Source organism: Gymnodraco acuticeps, unplaced genomic scaffold (assembly GCF_902827175.1).
Source record: "Gymnodraco acuticeps unplaced genomic scaffold, fGymAcu1.1, whole genome shotgun sequence".
Classification (NCBI taxonomy): Eukaryota; Metazoa; Chordata; class Actinopteri; order Perciformes; family Bathydraconidae; genus Gymnodraco; species Gymnodraco acuticeps.
Genome location: NW_022990113.1, coordinates 12501 through 37500, shown reverse-complemented (window position 1 = coordinate 37500; position 25000 = coordinate 12501). Strand labels below are relative to the sequence as shown.

The window sequence follows — 25000 nt, the reverse complement described above, 5'->3', positions numbered from 1 at the left end:
GTGTTTCTGTTGTGGACACATTAAAAAGGTTTTAACACCCAGACGGTTAACTTATTGTTGGGGAATAATTTGCTTATGTATTCAACCTTCGACACAGTTCATCATTTTCTCCTCTCACTGTCTCCTTTCCCACGGCATAGGTCTACGGCCTTGGGTATTGCTGCTATCTCTCTTAAGGGGGAGGAGCTTGGGTATTGCTGCTATCTCTCTTAAGGGGGAGGAGCTTGGGTATTGCTGCTATCTCTCTTAAGGGGGAGGAGCTTGGGTATTGCTGCTATCTCTCTTAAGGGGGAGGAGCTTGGGTATTGCTGCTATCTCTCTTAAGGGGGAGGAGCTTGGGTATTGCTGCTATCTCTCTTAAGGGGGAGGAGCTTGGGTATTGCTGCTATCTCTCTTAAGGGGGAGGAGCTTGGGTATTGCTGCTATCTCTCTTAAGGGCGAGGAGCTTGGGTATTGCTGCTATCTCTCTTAAGGGGGAGTAGCTTGGGTATTGCTGCTATCTCTCTTAAGGGGGAGGAGCTTGGGTATTGCTGCTATCTCTCTTAAGGGGGAGGAGCTTGGGTATTGCTGCTATCTCTCTTAAGGAGGAGGAGCTTGGGTATTGCTGCTATCTCTCTTAAAGGGGAGGAGCTTGGGTATTGCTGCTATCTCTCTTAAGGAGGAGGAGCTTGGGTATTGCTGCTATCTCTCTTAAAGGGGAGGAGCTTGGGTATTGCTGCTATCTCTCTTAAGGAGGAGGAGCTTGGGTATTGCTGCTATCTCTCTTAAGGGGAAGGAGCTTGGGTATTGCTGCTATCTCTCTTAAGGGGGAGGAGCTTGGGTATTGCTGCTATCTCTCTTAAGGGGGAGGAGCTTGGGTATTGCTGCTATCTCTCTTAAGGGGGAGGAGCTTGGGTATTGCTGCTATCTCTCTTAAGGGGGAGGAGCTTGGGTATTGCTGCTATCTCTCTTAAGGGGGAGGAGCTTGGGTATTGCTGCTATCTCTCTTAAGGGGGAGGAGCTTGGGTATTGCTGCTATCTCTCTTAAGGGCGAGGAGCTTGGGTATTGCTGCTATCTCTCTTAAGGGGGAGTAGCTTGGGTATTGCTGCTATCTCTCTTAAGGGGGAGGAGCTTGGGTATTGCTGCTATCTCTCTTAAGGGGAGGAGCTTGGGTATTGCTGCTATCTCTCTTAAGGAGGAACAGCTTGGGTATTGCTGCTATCTCTCTTAAGGGGAAGGAGCTTGGGTATTGCTGCTATCTCTCTTAAGGGGGAGGAGCTTGGGTATTGCTGCTATCTCTCTTAAGGGGGAGGAGCTTGGGTATTGCTGCTATCTCTCTTAAGGAGGAGCAGCTTGGGTATTGCTGCTATCTCTCTTAAGGAGGAGCAGCTTGGGTATTGCTGCTATCTCTCTTAAGGGGGAGGAGCTTGGGTATTGCTGCTATCTCTCTTAAGGCGGAGGAGCTTGGGTATTGCTGCTATCTCTCTTAAGGAGGAGCAGCTTGGGTATTGCTGCTATCTCTCTTAAGGGGGAGGAGCTTGGGTATTGCTGCTATCTCTCTTAAGGGCGAGGAGCTTGGGTATTGCTGCTATCTCTCTTGAGGGGGAGGAGCTTGGGTATTGCTGCTATCTCTCTTAAGGAGGAGCAGCTTGGGTATTGCTGCTATCTCTCTTAAGGGGGAGGAGCTTGGGTATTGCTGCTATCTCTCTTAAGGGCGAGGAGCTTGGGTATTGCTGCTATCTCTCTTAAGGGGGAGGAGCTTGGGTATTGCTGCTATCTCTCTTAAGGGGGAGGAGCTTGGGTATTGCTGCTATCTCTCTTAAGGGGGAGGAGCTTGGGTATTGCTGCTATCTCTCTTAAGGAGGAGCAGCTTGCGTATTGCTGCCATCTCTCTTAAGGGGGAGGAGCTTGGGTATTGCTGCTATCTCTCTTAAGGGGGAGGAGCTTGGGTATTGCTGCTATCTCTCTTAAGGAAGAGCAGCTTGGGTATTGCTGCTATCTCTCTTAAGGGGGAGGAGCTTGGGTATTGCTGCTATCTCTCTTAAGGAGGAGCAGCTTGGGCGCATTGTTGTTGCCAGTCTATGACCGAGCACAAGCCGCCATGAGGTAGTTTACTGTTCAGGGACGAAGGCTCCCTGGCGCACATTCTTTCCTATGGACGAGAGCTCTATAGATTCAGGGTCCATAATGCTTTAGTCTCACTGATGAAGAATGTTGATTATTACACACCGAACTAGTTAAAACCTCGAGCTACAGAAGAGTTCTGCAGAATTGGTTTGGCAACCGCTGTGTCAACTCGTGACGCACCACCTGTCTTTTCAGTTCTCCGGCCGAAGCTCTAAATAAACCGTCAGTGTTTGCCACCAAAGCTCCAGCTCTCCTCGTGTCTCTCTGAGTCATGTTTCCAATTGCACACTTGTGTTATATTTTTGTTCACTATTGAAAAAAACCTCTAATAAAAGATACATTTAATTGTACATACAGCAACACCCATGTCATAATAATACATGAACAAGAAAAGAGAAAGACTTGGCTTTTCTAAATGATACAAAATGTTAAATGTGACAGCCGCTAACGCTAATTATTGTCTCATTTGTCGTCTGATAAACAGTAAATCCAATTAAATGTAGTTTCCCATATCGCTATTTTCCAAGCTACTTAAGCTGTCATAGGAACAATCAATAGAGAGGCGAAGTCCCGCCCATCTACTTCCGACCCATGGGACCTTATTTCTGAAAAAGTATGTATTGAAGTCAATGGAGGGAGAAAACGTATCTTTCGATCCCGTTTGAATTGTGCCACGAATTCCACATAATGATGTTTGTCAATCTTAAAAAATAATTTCCATGTCAAAAAAGTCACAGTTTGTCGTAAAACTGTTGAAATATAAGACTATGAAAAATACGCAACTAGAAAGACTACAAATCCCAGAGTCCCGGTCCCGCATGCTGGCTCTCACGGAACCGACTCACTCCCCTTGTGTGTATGCACAGCTCTCAACGTGCCCAGACTTGTAGTGATTTTCACCATTTTCACCTCTTCTGAAAGAAAGAAGTGAGATGTTCCAACGTGACGGCCGTCTTGGTGTGTGGTGTGAGATGGGAGATGTAGTTCATTGAGCGGTTTCACACACAAAAAGTGTTACTTCACATTTTTACGACACGTTTACATTTGTTGGACTTGCAAAATTATCTTTTTAAATTGACAAACATCATATGTGTAATTCGTGGCACAATTCAAACGGGATCGAGAGATTCTCTCTCCAATGACTTGACATGGAGGTCCCCCGGAAAGGGAGAGACTTTGCCTCTCTATACAAAAGGTGGCGACATTTTGCAAACGTACATTTTCATTTCAACCTACAATCTGATTGCCGTCTACTAATTAAAAAAGACTAGTAATCCCTTCTGATGTTGAAAGTGACCTGCATTTACTTGGTCACTTTCAACATTCTCTGCATCATTTAGCTTATTGTATTTATTTATTTTCGGACATGTATATAGTTAAGTTAATCGGCACTACTTGGACTGGTCTAGCAACATCACCTGCACTATTTTATTGAAATGTGTCGTACTCTGTTTCATTAGCACACATTTTTTGTTGTTGCTGTTTTTTTGTCTCATGTCTGTAAGGGAAACTTCTGCAGCAATGGAGAGTCAGGACTCAGAGAGACACGAGGAGAGCTGGAGCTTTGATGGAGTCAGGACTCAGAGAGACACGAGGAGAGCTGGAGCTTTGATGGAGTCAGGACTCAGAGAGACACGAGGAGAGCTGGAGCTTTGATGGAGTCAGGACTCAGAGAGACACGAGGAGAGTTGGAGCTTTGATGGAGCCAGGACTCAGAGAGAGAGACGAGGAGAGCTGGAGCTTTGATGGAGTCAGGACTCAGAGAGACACGAGGAGAGCTGGAGCTTTGATGGAGTCAGGACTCAGAGAGACACGAGGAGAGCTGGAGCTTTGATGGAGTCAGGACTCAGAGAGACACGAGGAGAGCTGGAGCTTTGATGGAGTCAGGACTCAGAGAGACACGAGGAGAGCTGGAGCTTTGATGGAGTCAGGACTCAGAGAGACACGAGGAGAGCTGGAGCTTTGATGGAGTCAGGACTCAGAGAGACACGAGGAGAGCTGGAGCTCTGATGGAGTCAGGACTCAGAGAGACACGAGGAGAGTTGGAGCTTTGATGGAGTCAGGACTCAGAGAGACACGAGGAGAGCTGGAGCTTTGATGGAGTCAGGACTCAGAGAGAGAGACGAGGAGAGCTGGAGCTTTGATGGAGTCAGGACTCAGAGAGACACGAGGAGAGCTGGAGCTCTGATGGAGTCAGGACTCAGAGAGACACGAGGAGAGCTGGAGCTTTGATGGAGTCAGGACTCAGAGAGACACGAGGAGAGCTGGAGCTCTGATGGAGTCAGGACTCAGAGAGACACGAGGAGAGCTGGAGCTCTGATGGAGTCAGGACTCAGAGAGACACGAGGAGAGCTGGAGCTTTGATGGAGTCAGGACTCAGAGAGACACGAGGAGAGCTGGAGCTTTGATGGAGTCAGGACTCAGAGAGACACGAGGAGAGCTGGAGCTCTGATGGAGTCAGGACTCAGAGAGACACGAGGAGAGTTGGAGCTTTGATGGAGTCAGGACTCAGAGAGACACGAGGAGAGCTGGAGCTTTGATGGAGTCAGGACTCAGAGAGACACGAGGAGAGCTGGAGCTTTGATGGAGTCAGGACTCAGAGAGACACGAGGAGAGTTGGAGCTTTGATGGAGTCAGGACTCAGAGAGACACAAGGAGAGCTGGAGCTTTGATGGAGTCAGGACTCAGAGAGACACGAGGAGAGCTGGAGCTTTGATGGAGTCAGGACTCAGAGAGACACAAGGAGAGCTGGAGCTTTGATGGAGTCAGGACTCAGAGAGACACGAGGAGAGTTGGAGCTTTGATGGAGTCAGGACTCAGAGAGACACAAGGAGAGCTGGAGCTCTGATGGAGTCAGGACTCAGAGAGACATGAGGAGAGTTGGAGCTTTGATGGAGTCAGGACTCAGAGAGACACAAGGAGAGCTGGAGCTTTGATGGAGTCAGGACTCAGAGAGACACAAGGAGAGCTGGAGCTTTGATGGAGTCAGGACTCAGAGAGACACGAGGAGAGTTGGAGCTTTGATGGAGTCAGGACTCAGAGAGACACAAGGAGAGCTGGAGCTCTGATGGAGTCAGGACTCAGAGAGACATGAGGAGAGTTGGAGCTTTGATGGAGTCAGGACTCAGAGAGACACAAGGAGAGCTGGAGCTTTGATGGAGTCAGGACTCAGAGAGACACGAGGAGAGCTGGAGCTTTGATGGAGTCAGGACTCAGAGAGACACAAGGAGAGCTGGAGCTTTGATGGAGTCAGGACTCAGAGAGACACGAGGAGAGCTGGAGCTTTGATGGAGTCAGGACTCAGAGAGACACGAGGAGAGCTGGAGCTTTGATGGAGTCAGGACTCAGAGAGACACGAGGAGAGCTGGAGCTCTGATGGAGTCAGGACTCAGAGAGACATGAGGAGAGTTGGAGCTTTGATGGAGTCAGGACTCAGAGAGACACGAGGAGAGCTGGAGGTTTGATGGAGTCAGGACTCAGAGAGACACGAGGAGAGCTGGAGCTTTGATGGAGTCAGGACTCAGAGAGACACGAGGAGAGCTGGAGCTTTGATGGAGTCAGGACTCAGAGAGACACGAGGAGAGTTGGAGCTTTGATGGAGTCAGGACTCAGAGAGACACGAGGAGAGCTGGAGCTTTGATGGAGTCAGGACTCAGAGAGAGAGACGAGGAGAGCTGGAGCTTGATGGAGTCAGGGACTCAGAGAGACACGAGGAGAGCTGGAGCTTTGATGAGTCAGGACTTCAAGGACACGAGGAGAGCTGGAGCTTTGATGGAGTCAGGACTCAGAGAGACACGAGGAGAGCTGGAGCTTTGATTGGAGTCAGGACTCAGAGAGACACGAGGAGAGCTGGAGCTCTGATGGAGTCAGGACTCAGAGGAGACACGAGGAGAGTTGGAGCTTTGATGGAGTCAGGACTCAGAGAGAAACGAAGGAAGAGTTGGAGCTTTGATGAGTCAGGACTCAGAGAGACACGAGGAGAGTTGGAGCTTTGAGGAGTCAGGACTCAGAGAGACACGAGGAGAGCTGGAGCTTTGATGGAGTCAGGACTCCGAGAGACACGAGGAGAGCTGGAGCTTTGATGGAGTCAGGACTCAGAGAGACACGAGGAGAGCTGGAGCTTGATGGAGTCCGGACTCAGAGAGACACGAGGAGAGTTGGAGCTCTTGATGGAGTCAGGACTCAGAGAGACACGAGGAGAGTTGGAGCTTTGATGGGTAGGTCCATGACTTCAGGGAAAGAGACACGAGGCAAGAGTTTGGAGCTGATGGAAGTCAGGACTCATAGAGACACGAGGAGAGTTTGGAGCTTTGATTGGGTAGTCAGGACCTCAGAGAAGAGACACGAGGAGAGCTGGGAGCTTTGATGGAGTCAGGACTCAGAGAGGACACGAGGAGAGCTGGAAGCTCTTGTATGGAGTCAGGGACTCAGCGAGCACAGGGAGAGCTGGAGCTCTGAATGGAGTCAGGACTCAGAGAGACACGAGGAGAACTGGAGCTCTTGATGGAGTCAGGACTCCGAGAAGAGCACGAGGAGGAGGCTGGAGCTCTGATGGAGTCAGGACTTCAGAGAGGACACGGAGGAGGAGCTGGAGCTCTGATGGAGTCAGGACTCAGAGAGAACACGAGGAGGAGCTGGAGCTTTGATGGAGTCACGGACTCAGGAGACACGAGGAGAGGCTGGAGCTTTGATGGAGACAGGACTCAGAGAGACACGAGGAGAGCTGGAGCTTTGATGGAGTCAGGACTCAGAGAGACACGAGGAGAGCTGGAGCTTTGATGGAGTCAGGACTCAGAGAGACACGAGGAGAGCTGGAGCTTTGATGGAGTCAGGACTCAGAGAGACACGAGGAGAGTTGGAGCTTTGATGGAGTCAGGACTCAGAGAGACACGAGGAGAGTTGGAGCTTTGATGGAGTCAGGACTCAGAGAGACACGAGGAGAGTTGGAGCCTTTGATGGAGTCAGGACTCAGAGAGACACGAGGAGAGTTGGAGCTTTGATGGAGTCAGGACTCAGAGAGACACGATGGAGAGCTGGAGCTTTGATGGAGTCAGACTCAGAGAGACACGAGGAGAGCTGGAGCTTTGATGGAAGTCAGGACTCAGAGAGACACGAGGAGAGCTGGAGCTCTGATGGAGTCAGGACTCAGAGAGACACGAGGAGAGCTGGAGCTTTGATGGAGTCAGGACTCAGAGAGACACGAGGAGAGCTTGGAGCTTTGATGGAGTCAGGACTCAGAGACACGAGGAGAGCTGGAGCTCTGATGGAGTCAGGACTCAGAGAGACACGAGGAGAGTTGGAGCTTTGATGGAGTCAGGACTCAGAGAGACACGAGGAGAGCTGGAGCTCTGATGGAGTCAGGACTCAGAGAGACACGAGGAGAGCTGGAGCTTGATGGAGTCAGGACTCAGAGAGACACGAGGAGAGCTGGAGCTCTGATGGAGTCAGGACTCAGAGAGACACGAGGAGAGCTGGAGCTTTGATGGAGTCAGGACTCAGAGAGACACGAGGAGAGTTGGAGCTTTGATGGAGTCAGGACTCAGAGAGACACGAGGAGAGCTGGAGCTTTGATGGAGTCAGGACTCAGAGAGACACGAGGAGAGCTGGAGCTCTGATGTCAAACAATGATAGTTTATTACAAGTCAACGGCCGGAGAATTCATATCACAAGTCACATCAGCAAAAGGTTCTGACTGCACGGGTGGGTTGTCATGTCAATTCTCCCCAGCATATCTCTCGATAGACCTTTAACTAGTTCAGAGAGAGTAAACAACATATTTGGGGAGATGGGGCGTTAACATCTGGAGACACAGGAGATGTCTCTCTCATCTGTGGAGCTTAGCGTAAAACCCCCTATGTCCGCTAGGTCAAGCCATAAAACTTATAGTATCAACATACGACTGCATTATCACATTCCTTACGGAGGATACGGAGCAGGGCTGATCGTAAATGTCAACACACAGTAAATGTTAAATATCTTAGGAGTAAGGAAGAATTATTCTTTGACACTTAGGAAGAAAGAAGAAATATTCTCTAACAATGTCCTATATATAATATGTTGCACTGTTGGAGGAGCTCGGGACCTAATATTTTCATTGCCATAACTACACTGTAGCTACTGTGCATGTGATAATAAAACCCTTGACTCTTGATGCTTCCTAGGAACCAGATGGTTGATCAAATTTGTGTAGCAAAAACCATTTTATTCTTGCTTTTTTGTAAATCATCTGACAATCACTCAAAATGCACTTATGGCACATTTCCACTGCAGCGGGGTAGCCCCGTTTAAGCGTCCCTAAGCGTCCTCGCTCAGGCCTCGGGCTGCCTCGCTGGCCGTCCGAGGCCGTGGCGCATTTCCATTACAGTTTAAGACCTGGGGTAACAACGCAGTGTAGGCGTGGCGATCGGCTTCACATTTCGAGTTGTGCCGTCGAGCTCCCGCTGGATTTTATCATCCCCAATGAGATGTAGGAACGTCGTCACCTCCTCGGTCGACCACGGTGTGCTTTTCTTTGACGTTGCCATTTTTGTAGCTCCTCCGTTTACAAAAATGCTGTGTAGAAAAATGCTGCAAGCTTGCTTCTAGATATATATGCGACGCTAGGGATGATCTTGCGCGATTTTCTCTGACCAATCAGCAGTCGAGAGTGTTGACGTCACTAGTTCAGCCCTGGCCCTGGCCTGATAGAACCATGATTTTATGGGGCCGGAAAAAGAGGGGAAAAGTACCCGCTAGCCGGTGCTACGCTATATGGAAAGGCCACCAAAAACTGGCCTGGCCGCTTGAGGACGGTTAAGGACGCTTAAACGGGGCTACCCGCTGCAGTGGAAATGCGCCCACCTCAGGTAAGATCCACTCTCTTAGATGAGGACATTATTAAGTGATTAGTCAATTATAAAGTAATTAATCCTCCGCCTGGCCATTAAGAATACTATATTTTACCTTCATCCAGCACTTCTCCATCAAGGCGGTGTTGGAGTCGTCCTTCACCTTCAGATAGCTCTCCACGGCACGGGCGTGTTCCCCCGACTGCTCCCACTCCTTCGCCTGCTCCAGCAGACCCTCTACACCCCTGGAAACACACAAAACACACACATTTAATAACACATGAACAAATACAGTTCCTTTGAAGGTTATTTATCAAGATGACGTCTCAGTTGCTGCTCTTTGTCTTGTTTCAATTAGTTGATGAATCAGAATCAGGTTTATTGCCAGGCAGGTTAACACATACGAGGAATTTGACTTGGTGTTGTGGTGCATACATTAAAATAAAACAAAACATTAAAGGGCCCATGTCATGCTTTTCCTGTTATCACCCGTCCCCTTGTTGTTATGAAGGTTTTTCTGCATGTAAACGGTCTGCAGAGTCACAAACCCTCAAAGTGCACCCTGTAGCGAGTAAAACTCTAACACAGAAAATACCTGTCTGTGCTGCCCCAGAACGCCTCGTTGGAGATCTCTCTTTTTCCATTGTTTTCTTCCTGAGTATGGTGACGTCACGTGACCATACCCAAATGGACCCATTGTGTAGGACAGAGAGTGAATACACACACTATACTGAGATGCTGTGTGAGAAACCAATGTGAGTTTGGAACATTGAACAATGTAAATCTATTCTAGTAGACCTCAACAATGGAATTATGATCAGTAGAAATGGCCATGACATGGGACCTTTAAAAGAAACAGATAATAGAAGTCGATGATAAAAAAACATTAAAAAAATCGAAATGAAACTGCATTTAAGTGGCAGTATTATTTTAATGTTAAACAGATGAGAATAATGGCTTTGACAAAGCGTGCCACGACATCTAATATCTCTCAGATGAATCACTCTATTACGTAACTTCAGTTATTGTCAAGTCTCAATGTATCCAACAGGTTAGTTTGTAGCTATGATAAAAACATTCTGAATTGAACACAAGTCTTTTAAAAGGGTTGAACGCATTCATCTTCACTCCAGTTGGTTTGAAATGAATGTGGAACAAAACACATTGTTTTCTATTTCTGAATCACTTCACACATCTTCAAATCATCATCCCCACCATCATCACATGACTCACAGAAACCGGCCCTGACCTTCTTCGATGCCTTATTTTCATTACATCTCATACAAAGGCGTGAAACAACTCGATGATGGTTTTCCGATGCCTGTAGGAAATGTGAATCCTTCCACAGAGCTGTAAACTCTGCAGGAATGATTCAGTGTAACCCTCACTTCCTCGCCCGTTTCCCTTGGCAACGTTTGATGTTTTTCTCCCACAAGTCATTAAAGAGGGAGAAGAGCTGCATGCTGCCTGCTAACGAGCTATTCCTTGTTGGTACTTTCAATTTGGGATAATGCATGAGCTGTGTTTTAATAAAGCATCAAACTGCCTCTTTGTGAATAGATGATACTGCAGCGTGAACAGCCTGTGAAACGTTCAGAGAGGGTTTGGTGGTTTCCCTCTGGCTTTGAAGGGCTTTCTTAATAACATAGATACAAACTCCAAGTACAAACTCCAACACTCTGATCCATAATAATGAAACAAGTTAACGAGGAATTTGGCATCTGCTGTTTTAACTAATCGATATAACCGTTTTATGTGGCGAAAACAGTCGTTTCTTATATATTAATCTCACCCGATTCCCTTCTTGGAGGTCTCACTCTCGTACTCTTCTTGCAGCAGGGAGAGTTTGTTGGGGATATATTCCTTACAGATACGCATGGCATCACTCCACATGTCTGCATCCTGAAAAACACACACATCAGAAATCATATATCCGCTCTGCACTGGGGACATTTACGGAGTTACAACTGCAAAGGTACGGTACAAATAAAAGGCAAAAGTAAAAAGTGTAGACTTTTAAAAAATGTCCCTTCCCTGTAGTGTGTTGTATAGGTTTTTGTGCATGTAAAACACTCTAAGCGGTTGACCAATCACAACAGAGCTGGCCAGCTAACCAATCAGAGCAGACTGGGCTCTGGTTTCAGACAGAGCGTGAAAAGAGGTGCTGCAGCACAGGCAGCTTTTTGAACATTAAAGCACGGAGACATGTAGAGACACTACATACTGATATACACCTGAACATCAGCAGGAGAGGACTCTTTAAAGTAGAGACACTACATACTGATATACACCTGAACATCAGCAGGAGAGGACTCTTTAAAGTAGAGACACTACATACTGATAAACACCTGAACATCAGCAGGAGAGAACTCTTTAAAGTAGAGACACTACATACTGATATACACCTGAACATCAGCAGGAGAGGACTCTTTAAAAGTAGAGACACTACATACTGATATACACCTGAACATCAGCAGGAGAGGACTCTTTAAAGTAGAGACACTACATACTGATATATACCTGAACATCAGCAGGAGAGGACTCTTTAAAGTAGAGACACTACAAACTGATATACACCTGAACATCAGCAGGAGAGGACTCTTTAAAGTAGAGACACTACATACTGATATACACCTGAACATCAGCAGGAGAGGACTCTTTAAAGTAGAGACACTACATACTGATATACACCTGAATATCAGCAGAGAGGACTCTTTAAAGTAGAGACACTACATACTGATATACACCTGAACATCAGCAGGAGAGGACTATTTAAAGTAGAGACACTACATACTGATATACACCTGAACATCAGCAGGAGAGGACTCTTTAAAGTAGAGACACTACATACTGATATACACCTGAACATCAGCAGGAGAGGACTCTTTAAAGTAGAGACACTACATACTGATATACACCTGAACATCATCAGGAGAGGACTCTTTAAAGTAGAGACACTACACACCTGATATACACCTGAACATCAGCAGGAGAGGACTCTTTAAAGTAGAGACCACTACACACTGATATACACCTGAACATCAGCAGGAGAGGACTCTTTAAAGTAGAGACACTACATACTGATATACACCTGAACATCAGCAGGAGAGGACTCTTTAAAGTAGAGACACTACATACTGATATACACCTGAACAATCAGCAGGAGAGGACTCTTTAAAGTAGAAGACACTACATACTGATATACACCCTGAACATCAGCAGCAGGAGAGGACTCTTTAAAGTAGAGACACTACATACTGATATACACCTGAACATCAGCAGGAGAGGACTCTTAAAGTAGAGACACTACATACTGATATACACCTGAACATCAGCAGGAGAGGACTCTTTAAAGTAGAGACACTACATACTGATAAACACCTGAACATCAGCAGGAGAGGATTCTTTAAAGTAGAGACACTACATACTGATATACACCTGAACATCATCAGGAGAGGACTCTTTAAAGTAGAGACACTACATACTGATATACACCTGAACATCATCAGGAGAGGACTCTTTAAAGTAGAGACACTACACACTGATATACACCTGAACATCAGCAGGAGAGGACTCTTTAAAGTAGAGACACTACACACTGATATACACCTGAACATCAGCAGGAGAGGACTCTTTAAAGTAGAAACACTACATACTGATATACACCTGAACATCAGCAGGAGAGGACTCTTTAAAGTAGAGACACTACACACTGATATACACCTGAACATCAGCAGGAGAGGACTCTTTAAAGTAGAGACACTACATACTGATATGAACCTGAACATCAGCAGGAGAGGACTCTTTAAAGTAGAGACACTACATACTGATATACATCTGAACATCAGCAGGAGAGGACTCTTTAAAGTAGAAACACTACATACTGATATACACCTGAACATCATCAGGAGAGGACTCTTTAAAGTAGAGACACTACATACTGATATACACCGGAACATCAGCAGGAGAGGACTCTTTAAAGTAGAGACACTACATACTGATATACACCTGAACATCAGCAGGAGAGGACTCTTTAAAGTAGAGACACTACATACTGATATACACCTGAACATCAGCAGGAGAGGACTCTTTAAATAAAGAGGCTATGCTTTTTGTGGCCGTTACCTTGTAATATTTGACAGCGAGTTCTGGTCTCTGAGCTCGGAGCAGGAAAGCTTCGGCCTTCTGGAAATCTTTCTGCTCAAAGCAGAACTTGGCTTGTCCGACCAGAACCTCCGACACGCTGTCTGGATCGTGTCCCTCCGCCACTCGCTGAGCACTCGCCCAGTCCTTGTTGTGTACATACCTGCAGCAGAACACATGCCAACATTTTTAGTTTTTAAAGTTAAAATGCGGTGTGTAGGAATGGAACATGAAAAGGGACAATATTTCCCTGTGAAATTGAGTGTAAAATACCATAAAATAACTAAAAGTACTAAGGAAAGTACATACATGTTGCATTTTAATACCATATTTAAATTTCAGATTTATATTCAGATCCCATTATTGTTTATTATAGATTCAAGGCTTTTATTGTCATTTGTACAGAGCTACAGTGTAGATATGCCAATGAAAATCGTAGGTCACAGGCTCCACCAACAGTGCAACACAATAAAACAGATAAAAGTAATTATATGTAAATAAGATGGAAATGTGTCTTTTGCACCGGTAACACCACTCACCATACGCAGCAAAACATAACTTTCACACAAATTACACAAACAATGTTGCATCTTAAAGTTACTTAATGGCTGTCATAATAAAAGTGCTATTGCGCTTGTTCTTCCACTGGCATGTAGTCCTTTAAGATATCACAACAGATCACGATACTCACTAGCATTTGGATAATTTACTTGGTTCCATTACACTACTGATCTTCAGCTACATATACATATAAACGTACTCCTAATTCTAAATTCTCCTGGTGTAACACTGGGTTTTATGCACTCACATGAACACGGCTTCTTTGGGTTTTCCGGCTTTGATGAACTCGAACTCGGCCTCAGCAAACTTGCCCTGGAAGAGGAAATGGTTACAGAACGTCAGAATCAGCACTACTCCCTTCACCGACAGCATGTTTGTGTGCAGCAGGGCGTGACAGATTTACCTCATCCTCCAGGTATATAGCATGTTTGAGGTGGATCTCAGGAATCTTTTCTTTACATGAAGCACGAGCCAAATCAAAGGCAAAGTCAAATGAGCTGGGGAGTAAATAAAGAGCAAGATATCTAGTCAGATTTTGGGCTTATTAAAGCCAGCAGGTGAAAAGAACATGTTCAGCTTCAGATATCGGATGCATTGCCTTCTTGATATACAGTACTGTCTTAATCTCAGAAAATTCACAGCTGTTAACAAATATGTTTAGGGATTTGTCGATTATAAAAACATAATGTTACAAAAAAAGATCCTATAAGTCAATATAATGAGACATTTTCTATTAAAAGTTACTTAAAAAATGACCTAGAATCTCAAAATGTTGACTTAGTAATGCAAAATAATGAGAAGCTTCCTCAAAAGTCATTATTGTTCATTAGTAAGTCATTATGTAGCAAAACTTACTCCTTATGTTGCGATACTTACTCACTATTGTGTCATGTTAAGTCATCATTTTGATATATTGAGCCATTATTTTGAAATACAAAGTTATTATTTTTGAAAGATTAAGGCATTATTTTAAGATATATATATTTCTTTATATCAACTTGGCTGTAATGGGCTTCCATTCACTCTTCTGCAGTGAGAGTTGCTAAATAAATGTTGTTGTACTTTGTATGAGGACAATAAATATATATTCTATTCTATTCATACATTCAGGATGTGAGTATATGAAGATAAATCACAGTGTGTGTCGTGTGAACGTGTTGCAGCTCACAAGTTATTGGCAGCGAACTCGATGGCGTACTCCAGCAGGTTGAACTTGTTGAGCAGTTTGACGGCCGCCTCCCCCCCGAGGCTGCGGGCCCACAGGTAGGCCACCTGCTTCTGGGCTGCAGGACCCCCGTGGCTCTTTGCCACCTGACACACACATGAGAAAATACATCTGTAAATATATATATTGTGAAGGTAAACTTCTGTTGTTGCAATGTTGAGGTAGAATGAAGGAGTCTGGAACCGTTGTTAGCCAAAAGCACTGAAGAGTTTTATTGGAGAAAGTACAGACAATAACGGCCGGGAGATCATCTTAGTTTCACACATGTCCAGTGCTCCACCAGCGATCTCTGAACCAAAAGACACAAAACATCTAACCAACACGAGGAGAGGCGGGCTTCCAGAAAGCCCGCGTATAATCAATAGCCGATGCGAGACAATGGTCTGCTTGTCTCAAAGAGATCCTGCCAGGTCTCAAACCCCCCATGGATATAGGAGAAGCGTTTGACCTGTGACCTCAACCTACAGAGGAGTCTTTGAGTGACTACAAGCAGATGTTTGCAGTATCACAGACTCTAAGGAATAATAAGAGATTCTATAAACAGATCAGATTAAAATATTCTCTTACATATATCAAATTGTAATGATTGTATATCTGACCTCACCACCTTCAAAAAACGTACAAAAACTCACCTCTTCAAACTGGCTTTTAATGTTGTTTTATTGCTCGATTTTAATGTGACTAATACTATATTTATTTGTTGTCATTTTTAACTAACTCTGTAAAGCGACTTTGAGCACCGGAAAAAGCGCTTACAAAATACATTTATTATTTTTATATTATTATTATTATTATGTATTACTTCATGAATTTTACTTAAAGGTCACCTGTCATGCTATTTTTAGGCAATATCATGGGTCTCAGATATATAAAAATATTAAAAAAACATGTCTATGAAGTGTTTCGTCAAAATACCAAACAGATCACCCATTCTAGCCATGCCTCATATCCCTCTATTTCACTTCCTGTTTCAAAAGTGCTGAATTGTGTATAAAGCTTTAAAAAAAAAAAAATTTGATTAATAAAAAGAGGAGGGGTCTGAGCTCATGCGGGACCCGGCAGCTACTGTCTAAACTAAATGCTGCCGTGATGAAACGCCATATCATGGATTATCAAGGATTCTCTCTGAAACAGTCTGGAGCTCAAAGGCTTTCTCTCTTGCCGGTTATACCACAAGGTGAGTTCCTTTTTACTTCCTGCTTCTTCACACACATGCTCTCCAGTACAGGTTAGCTCTGAGTGTTAGCGATGCTAATGCTAAAGTAAAAAAATGCTAAAGTAAAAAAAAACGTTTACTCACATACAAATCAGTAGTAATGACTTTATGAACTTCTTTAATGATACAATTATAACTCTCAGGGACAAAATAAACCACCACCTACCCTTAGCCAGCACTGAATCACCCTTAACACCGGACATATACTTAGAGTGCTTCTCTCCTATAGACCAAAACCAACTAAATTCAATTATTTCATTCTCTAAAGCAGGGGTGGCCAACCCGCGGCTCTCGAGCCGCATGTGGCTCTTCGCCTAGTTTCATGCGGCTCTTCAGTTCATATCGAATTTTATATGTGTGAGTTTGGGGGCGAGACATGGACTCCTGACAGTTAAACCTGATATTTAGTAGGTCTGTTAAGTATTGAATGTTGATAATTCTGACGTAATTTGGCCGGTCAAAGTTGTTTGGGCTCGGATAAAATCGCTCCGTTACTTTCGTCCCGTGTTACTTTCGTCCCGTGTTACTTTCGTCCCGTGTTACTTTCGTCCCGTGTTACTTTCGTCCCGTGTTACTTTCGTTCCGGCTCTCCCTACATGTGTATGTGTGGTGTCAGGTGTCAGTATGAGAGGATGACAGCGCATCTAATTTTGATGTGGCCCAAGAGCCAATCACAATAATACCTGCGATGCAGTGAACCAATCACCTTTGAGGGGGGGGGGGGGGGGAAACCTATCGTTGATTAAACACTATCTGACCATGAACTGAGTTTGATCCTAAAATGGCAGGGAAGAAATGCACAGCTAAGCGAAAATATGAAGACGAACATAGGACGTTTTTAGTAGAGTGTGAGAGTTTATATTTTTTTATCGAACGCAATTGCAAGCCATTTTGCCTTATATGCCAGACAGCATCAACCCATTTCAAGGCTTCAAATCTTCAGCGCCATTTCACCTCACTCCATGCTAACATCGACCAGGACTTCCCAAAAGGTACGGAACTTCGCAAGCAGAAGATAAACACCTTGAATAGTCAGGCAGAAAAGCAGACACAGTTTTTCAAAAAAATAACGAAGCACTCGGAGACCGTAACGCTTACATCTTATCAAGTTGCTTGGAACATAGCACGAGCTAACAAGCCGTATAATGAAGGGGAGTTTGTTAAAAAATGCCTCAGTGACGTGGTTGAAATCTTGTCTCCAGAAAACAAAAAACTGAAACAAGCGGTATCAGTGACTCTGTGTTTGATGTGGCTCTTTGCAGCAACATACACAAAATGTGGCTCTTAACCTCTGACTGGTTGGTCACCCCTGCTCTAAAGCATCTACCTGTATCTTAGAGCCTGTTCCATCTAAGCTGTTCAAGGAAATTGCACCCCTAATTAATACACCTGTATTAAATATGATGAATATATCTTTACTGTCAGGCTATGTTCCACAGTCATTTAAAGTAGCTGTAATTAAACCTATTATAAAAAAACAAGCCTTGATCCTGAGGTTATGGCCAACTAGGCCATTATCAAACATTCCCTTCCTCACAAAAATCCTCGAGAAAGCAGTGGCCTCACAATTGTGTGCATTTTTAAATACAAATTGTTTATTTGAGAAATTCCAGTCAGGTTGAAGAAAACATCATAGCACAGAGACAGCACTGGTTAAAGTCACAAATGACCTGCTTTGTGCATCTGATAATGGACTTGCCTCTTTCCTGGTTCTGTTTGATCTGAGTGCTGCCTTTGACACTATTGACCATAATTAACATACTACTCCAAAGATTAGAGTTTTTGATAGGTATAAGGGGAACTGCACTAAGCTGGTTCAGGTCTTATCTATCAAAACTGTCTCAGTTTGTATCTGTCAACGATGAATCTTCATTACAAACTACATTCAGTCATGGAGTACCGCAGGGGTCTGTACTTGGACCCATCCTATTCATCATATATATGCTACCATTGGGCAATATCATAAGGAATACCGCCATCAATTTTCAATCAATTAAACCAGATGTACAATTTCCATTAGTTAAACTGCAAGAATGCCTCACAGACATAAAGACATGGATGACCAGCAACTTTCTATTATTAAACTCCGACAAAACAGAAGTCATTATACTAGGCCCCCAGCACCTTCGGAACGAACTATCCAACAACATAATTTCTTCGAATTGTATTACCATGACCTCCAGCACCACGGTAAAAAATCTTGGTGTTATTTTTTGACGAGGATTTGTCTTTTAAATCCCATATAAAGCAAATTTCAAGGACTGCCTACTTCCATCTACGGAATATTGCAAAAATCAGGCACATCCTAAATCACAACAATGCAGAAACACTAATCCATGCTTTTATCACCTCCAGGCTGGATTATTGCAATTCTCTTTTATCAGGCTGTCCAAACTCATCATTAAAGAGCCCTTCAATTCATACAAAATGCTGCAGCACGGGTTTTAACAGGAACAAAGAAGATGGACCACATCACTCCTGTTTTAGCAGCATTGCACTGGCTACCAGTTAAGTCCAGGATTGATTTTAAAATACTTTTACTCACATACAAAGCACTAAATGGTCAGGATGTTGAACTACAGGATCTTTTAATCTCCTATTGCCCCTCTAGAGCATTAAGATCCCAGTGTGCAGGTCTGTTGGTGGTTCCCAGAGTCCACAAGAAAAGGTCAGGTGTTAGAGCTTTCGGCTACCAAGCCCCGTTCCTCTGGAATCAACTTCGAGTGACGATTAGGGAGGCAGACAGTGTCCACACATTTAAGAGTAGGTTAAAGACTTTCCTTTTTAGTACATTGTACAGTTAAGACTGGTTTTAAACCCCCTTTTATACATCCTCATGGACCCTTCGTTTTATGGAATTGTATTTATTGTACTCTAACTGTATTTGTGTCATGTTTCTTTTTAAATTGGTATTTTCACATTGATCTTATAAGATACGTTTGTTGTTTTTACATTGTTTTACATTGCCAATTGTGTTTGTTGACTTGTGAAGTCCTCTGAGACAAATAGGATTTGTGATTTTGGGCTATATAAATAAACTTGAATTGAATTAATGTAAACATGCACCATATTACGTCCAAAACAGTCGGGCATTGTTTCTGATAGCAACGTTTCTGATTGGGCCGTGGATCCACATTTCAGATATTACGTCATATCGGACGCAAATCTGGATCAGCTCCGTTGTTCCCCGTTTTTAGAGATTTGGGTACGGAGGAAAAGAGAGAGGGTTTTATTTTCTGACGCTGCGTGAGTTCCCCGACACACCGGGGACACATAGTTATGTAGAAAAGACATCACAAAGAGCATTTTGCATGATAGTTTGTCGTGGTTTGTCCTTGTTTGTCATGCTTTGCTTTCTGTTATTTTGTTCATGTGTGTCTGTAAGACGTTGCTTTTGTCGGGACCCCCTTGAAAACAAGATGGTGCATCTCAAGGGGTTTATCCTAATAAATAAATGTCTATATATCACGATAGGAGTCCTGCCGCAGTGTGACTCCCTAACCCTCTCACCACAGATAAACCCAGAGACAAAACTCATTTTATAGAAGCTATAAAGTTCCACTGTGCTCCCAAGCAGTAAACAGAATCCACAGGGAAACACACCTAATAAAGCTGTGTTCATAAAGCCTCATTTCATTTCACTTTAAGTACTCCTTTTTTGCATTTATGAGCATCAAATTAGCCCTTATTAAATGGTTTATAAAACACATTGTAGTCATGTGCAGCTATAAGAAGAGTCGGTGCCACTTTACAATAAGACTACCCTTACAAAGGATTCATAAAGGGTTCATAATTAGGTTATGAATTAGGTTGTAAACACTTTATTAATCAGTAAGAACCATTTATAAACCAGTTCTAACATAGTTTGCATACATCAACACAGGCTCACATTTATATATATGATGTATATAAACATAAACAATGTTACATTAATGAATCAGTAATTATGTTTTAATAATATACATTATTCTGAAATGAGCTTTTTTTGCATAATGAGTACTTTTACTTTGAAGTATATTTAGATGCTCATACTTGAGTAACATTTGAGTACAGGACTTTGACTTTCAGCAGTGGTATTTGTATTTATGTCAAAATATGTACAAACTTCTTCCACTACTGTATCAGGTTGCAAAATAAGACGTGAATGTGTGCAAAAAGACACTTGTTTATTTACACGCACGCACGCACTATTTGACAAGACGACTAAGCCTTATATTGGCTACTTAGCGAGAATCAACTCAGTGAGCAACAGATACCAAGGATGCTGGCTGATGAAGGAGACGAAGTAAGCTAGGTAGCCAATATAAGGCTTAGCAGTACAGATACATGTGGGCTCACTATTTGGCAAGCAACCGGTCACAGTTGCCCTGTTTATCCTCATGTCTTATAAAAGCTTATTAATGATTTATAAAGTGTTCACAACCTAATTAATAAATGAATTACAAAATATTCGTAAATCCTTTATAAGGGTAGTCTTATTGTAAAGTGGTACCGAATATTTTAAACGGTCAATAATACACAGTTTTTGTCAACAATGCACATTTTTAAAAGGCATTTTACTTTGTTATCATTCATTGATTGTTTATACAGCACATGGGTGGCCAGACTAATTTAATTATGTCAATACGTTCAATTATAGTGTTGTTATAAAGCCCTTATTACACTGTGCTAGACAGGGTGACTTAAATGTAAGTGTTAACAACGCCACACAGGAATACATCTTCATAAAAATAAGCTAAATATAATTTAGACTCCTAATTTGGCAGGGGAAATAACTAGGGATGCACGATATTGGTTTTTTGAAACCCATACCGATACCGATAACTTCCTGCTTCTCAAGACCAATAATAAAAAAAAATGTACGCCACTAATTATTTTAACGCGATTAACGCATGTGTATTTTTTTTCCCTCGGCCGCCCCGTAGTTTCAGAGCGCATCGAGTTTAAAATACCATCTACAAGCTGATGCTGACAGCTTGCAGCAGACCACACTTCCACGCTCACCGGCAGGCACCGACTGGCTGTTGGGAGGACCGGGAGGGTGTGTGTATGTGTGGCCCGAGCGAGCGAGAGAGAGACCTTACGTGCATTGTTGTTGTTAGCATCTGGTGCTAGCTAGCTGCGCTAACGGATATAAGGAGCTGTTTAAATGAAAACAGAGGAGCGACATTTCGCCACAACTGCGCCGAGCACTTGACTTTATGCAGGAAGCCAGACAGTGGGACATTGTACGAAAAGTCAGCACACTCAGCACGGATAGTGCGCAACATGATTGCAGCGTCCAGGCAGCTCCCGTTCGAGCATATGCCTTGAGTTGCACATAGCTCCAACGCCCATACCACGACGACATGTTTGTTTACTGTCCTGGCTTCACGGACCGCACACCATTTACGTCACAGCCAGGCATGAGTTAGGGAGCGCTGGATTTGTGAAGAACTCCCCTCTTCCTAAACCACTAATACCACAGTACTGGCAAAACGGGAGGAGCCGAGTGAAAAACAAGCGCCCCTCATCCCAATCCACCCACACCGCAGTATTTTTTCTTTTTTTTTACCCAAAAAATATATTGCATATTATCGGGGCTATTAATACTGGTATCGGGTTTATCGGGATGACGTCATAATTCCTATTATCGGGCCGATAATTATCGGGCCGATAATTATCGTGCATCCCTAGAAATAACATTCTATATTTTAACTCATAACTAGTAACAACAACTCTCAGTTAAATGCAGTGAAACAAATAGTATAATATTGGCATTACAAATGTATTTGAGTAGAAGCACAAAGTAGCACGCCTCCCTGGATTTATGAAAGGCGCTATATAAATTAAAGTTATTACAGCAATATCAAAAGGAATATTGTTTTCGTTTGCCCAGGTTAAAAAAAAAGTCTCAATTAAAATGATTATGCATTTTATGTGATATACTGTAGTTCATCCTACCTCACTTTGAGTATATTGTTTTATTTACCTGTATTAAAAAATGACAGGAGTAACTGGAACACACATAGCTCTGGAAAGGTAAAGGGATGTACAGCTAGAAAGATAACATAACAGCTGTGAGTGTATCCGTACCCTGTAAGCTTCCTCCCACATATCGTTGACTCGGTACATGTGGACAGCAGCTTTCCACTCTTCAGCCGCCATGAAGTGATACTCTGCCTCGGAGAACCTGGACTCTGCCTCCATCTCCTGCAGAACACATCAATAAAGCATAGATATGATGTACAGTAAAACAGCTGGATCGATTATATATAAAGACAACTGATTATAATTGTGATGCCAGGTCATAACAATAATAGATGCATACAAGCACTGATTAGCATTTGGATATTATAATAAACATACCTCATATCCCTCTATTTCCCTTCCTGTTTCAAAAGTGCTGATTTGGGGTATAAAGCTTTTTTTTTTTAAAAAGATTGATAAATAAAAGAGGAGGGGTCTGAGCTCATGCGGGACCCGGCAGCTACTGTCTAAACTAAATGCTGCCGTGATGAAACGCCATATCATGGATTATCAAGGATTCTCTCTGAAACAGTTTGGAGCTCAAAGGCTTTCTCTCTTGCCGGTTATACCACAAGGTGAGTTCCTTTTTACTTCCTGCTTCTTCACACACATGCTCTCCAGTACAGGTTAGCTCTGAGTGTTAGCGATGCTAATGTAAACACCGACCATATTACGTCCAAAACAGTCGGGCATTGTTTCTGATAGCAACGTTTCTGATTGGGCCGTGGGTCCACATTTCAGATATTACGTCATATCGGACGCAAATCTGGATCAGCTCCGTTGTTCCCCGTTTTTAGAGATTTGGGTACGGAGGAGAAGAGAGAGGGTTTTATTCTCTGACGCTGCGTGAGTTCCCTGACGCACCGGGGACACATCTTTATGTAGAAAATACATCACAAAGTGGATTTTGCACGATAGGTCCCCTTTAAGCATATACACATTGTTGTATTGCTATTTTATTTCTAAATGTCAGTACTTCCTCCAACGCTGCAAAAAAAGACGTGAATGTGTGCTAAAAAGACACTTATTTATTTATTCTTGGTGTTCTTCTTCTGAATTCAGGGCAGAACTCTTATTTCGGGACATCTCTAATTATGACTGGAGTTTAGAGCACTGCGGGGCAATTCTCACAAGATAATGAGACGACCACAAAACTGTGAACACACGCATTCGTCGGCTGTTACATAAGAAACCGAGAGCGGTAAAAATAAAGTGGGATTAAACTGTAAGAGTGCCAGAAGTGGAGCAGTATCTGAGAGCCTTTCAGACAGGACACATTATTCATTGCTGTCTGAATATTGCTGATGAAGACGCTGAGCAGCCGATAACTACACCAAACACTCCGTTATACTGAACCATGTGAGGATGAACTTTAGACAATCATTCTTTGCCTCTCTTGCAAAAAAGTTAACAAGGGAAATAATTTGACGTAATTGTAATATGCAAATAAGCCTTTCATTTATAAAAAGTGCTTTTGCATTCCACTTTTTCTTTTAATTATCAGCCTGAGCTCTAAATCACCGCCCATGATGATCAGTGATATCCTTTGACAGCTAGTCGACCAATCAAAACGTAGTCCTTTAGAGACGTTTAACTACTAAGATACATCCATGAAAACAAGGGACAGTCACAAAGCAGGCATGACTTTGACAAGGATAGATTATTAGATGCGATTATTTGTGTGTTTGTGTTGCCTTTAATGCATAGTAGAGCAGAAGAGAGGCAGGAGATGGATAGAGAGAGCAGTGAACGTTGTGTGAGTTCCCTAATGTCAGAGATGTGGGCCATAGACTGACTGCCTTCTCCAATGTTATGAAACTAGATGGCTTGGGGTGTTAAAAGCAGCAAAGAAAACATTTGTTAAAATATATTATAGCTCTCAGATATATACAGAACCTGTCTCTGATTGGCTGAAACACCAAACTGATCATTGCAGCATTACCCATAATCCCCTCTGTTTCAGCCCTGTTTCCAAACTGCTGATTCTCTGTCTGTTACTTTAGATGAAAATAAGGAGCCCCTCCCCACGCCCCTCTGAGAGAGATTTGGTTACAAAGAACTCAATGGTGCTCTAGGAGGAGATGCAGGTGATAAGGGGGGGGGGGGGGGTTACCTTGGTTGGTGATTGGCTAATGGTTACACAAGACAACACATCGTTATGACATCATAAAGTGGCCAAAATCTGATCAGCTCATTTTCAGACAGGTTTTTATAGAAATGGATCAAAAAGAGAGAGAATCTTTGTTCCTGAAACTTTCAGAGTCTTTTTCCACAGAGGGGACACATGTTGATGTAGAAGAGACATGAAGAAGAGGGGACACATGCTGATGTAGAAGAGACATGAAGAAGAGGGGACACATGTTGATGTAGAAGAGACATGAAGAAGAGGGGACACATGTTGATGTAGAAGAGACATGGAGAAGAGGGGACACATGTTGATGTAGAAGAGACATGAAGAAGAGGGGACACATGTTGATGTAGAAGAGACATGAAGAAGAGGGGACACATGTTGATGAAGAAGAGACATGAAGAAGAGGGGACACATGTTGATGTAGAAGAGACATGGAGAAGAGGGGACACATGTTGATGTAGAAGAGACATGAAGAAGAGGGGACACATGTTGATGTAGAAGAGACATGAAGAAGAGGGGACACATGTTGATGTAAGAAGAGACATGAAGAAGAGGGGACACATGTTGATGTAGAAGAGACATGGAAGAAGAGGGGGACACATGTTGATGTAGAAGAGACATGAAGAAGAGGGGACACATGTTGATGTAGAAGAGACATGGAGAAGAGGGGACACATGTTGATGTAGAAGAGAGCATGAAGAGAGGGGACACTGTGATAGAAGAGGGGGACACATGTTGATGTAGAAGAGACATGAAGAAGAGGGGACACATGTTGATGTAG

General features: G+C 43.4%; 1 protein-coding gene across 1 annotated transcript in view; it reads right to left on the bottom strand.

Moving 5' to 3' along the window:
- The window catches only part of LOC117546346 (intraflagellar transport protein 172 homolog), a gene marked incomplete at both ends in the record, with an annotated part of 38950 nt that overhangs the window by 1841 nt on the left and 12109 nt on the right, over positions 1 to 25000 (bottom strand). Inside the window, 7 exon segments of the mRNA XM_034216556.1 lie at positions 9050 to 9179; positions 10727 to 10836; positions 13060 to 13240; positions 13886 to 13950; positions 14042 to 14135; positions 14807 to 14949; positions 22155 to 22271. Coding sequence (XP_034072447.1) covers positions 9050 to 9179; positions 10727 to 10836; positions 13060 to 13240; positions 13886 to 13950; positions 14042 to 14135; positions 14807 to 14949; positions 22155 to 22271 — 840 coding nt within the window.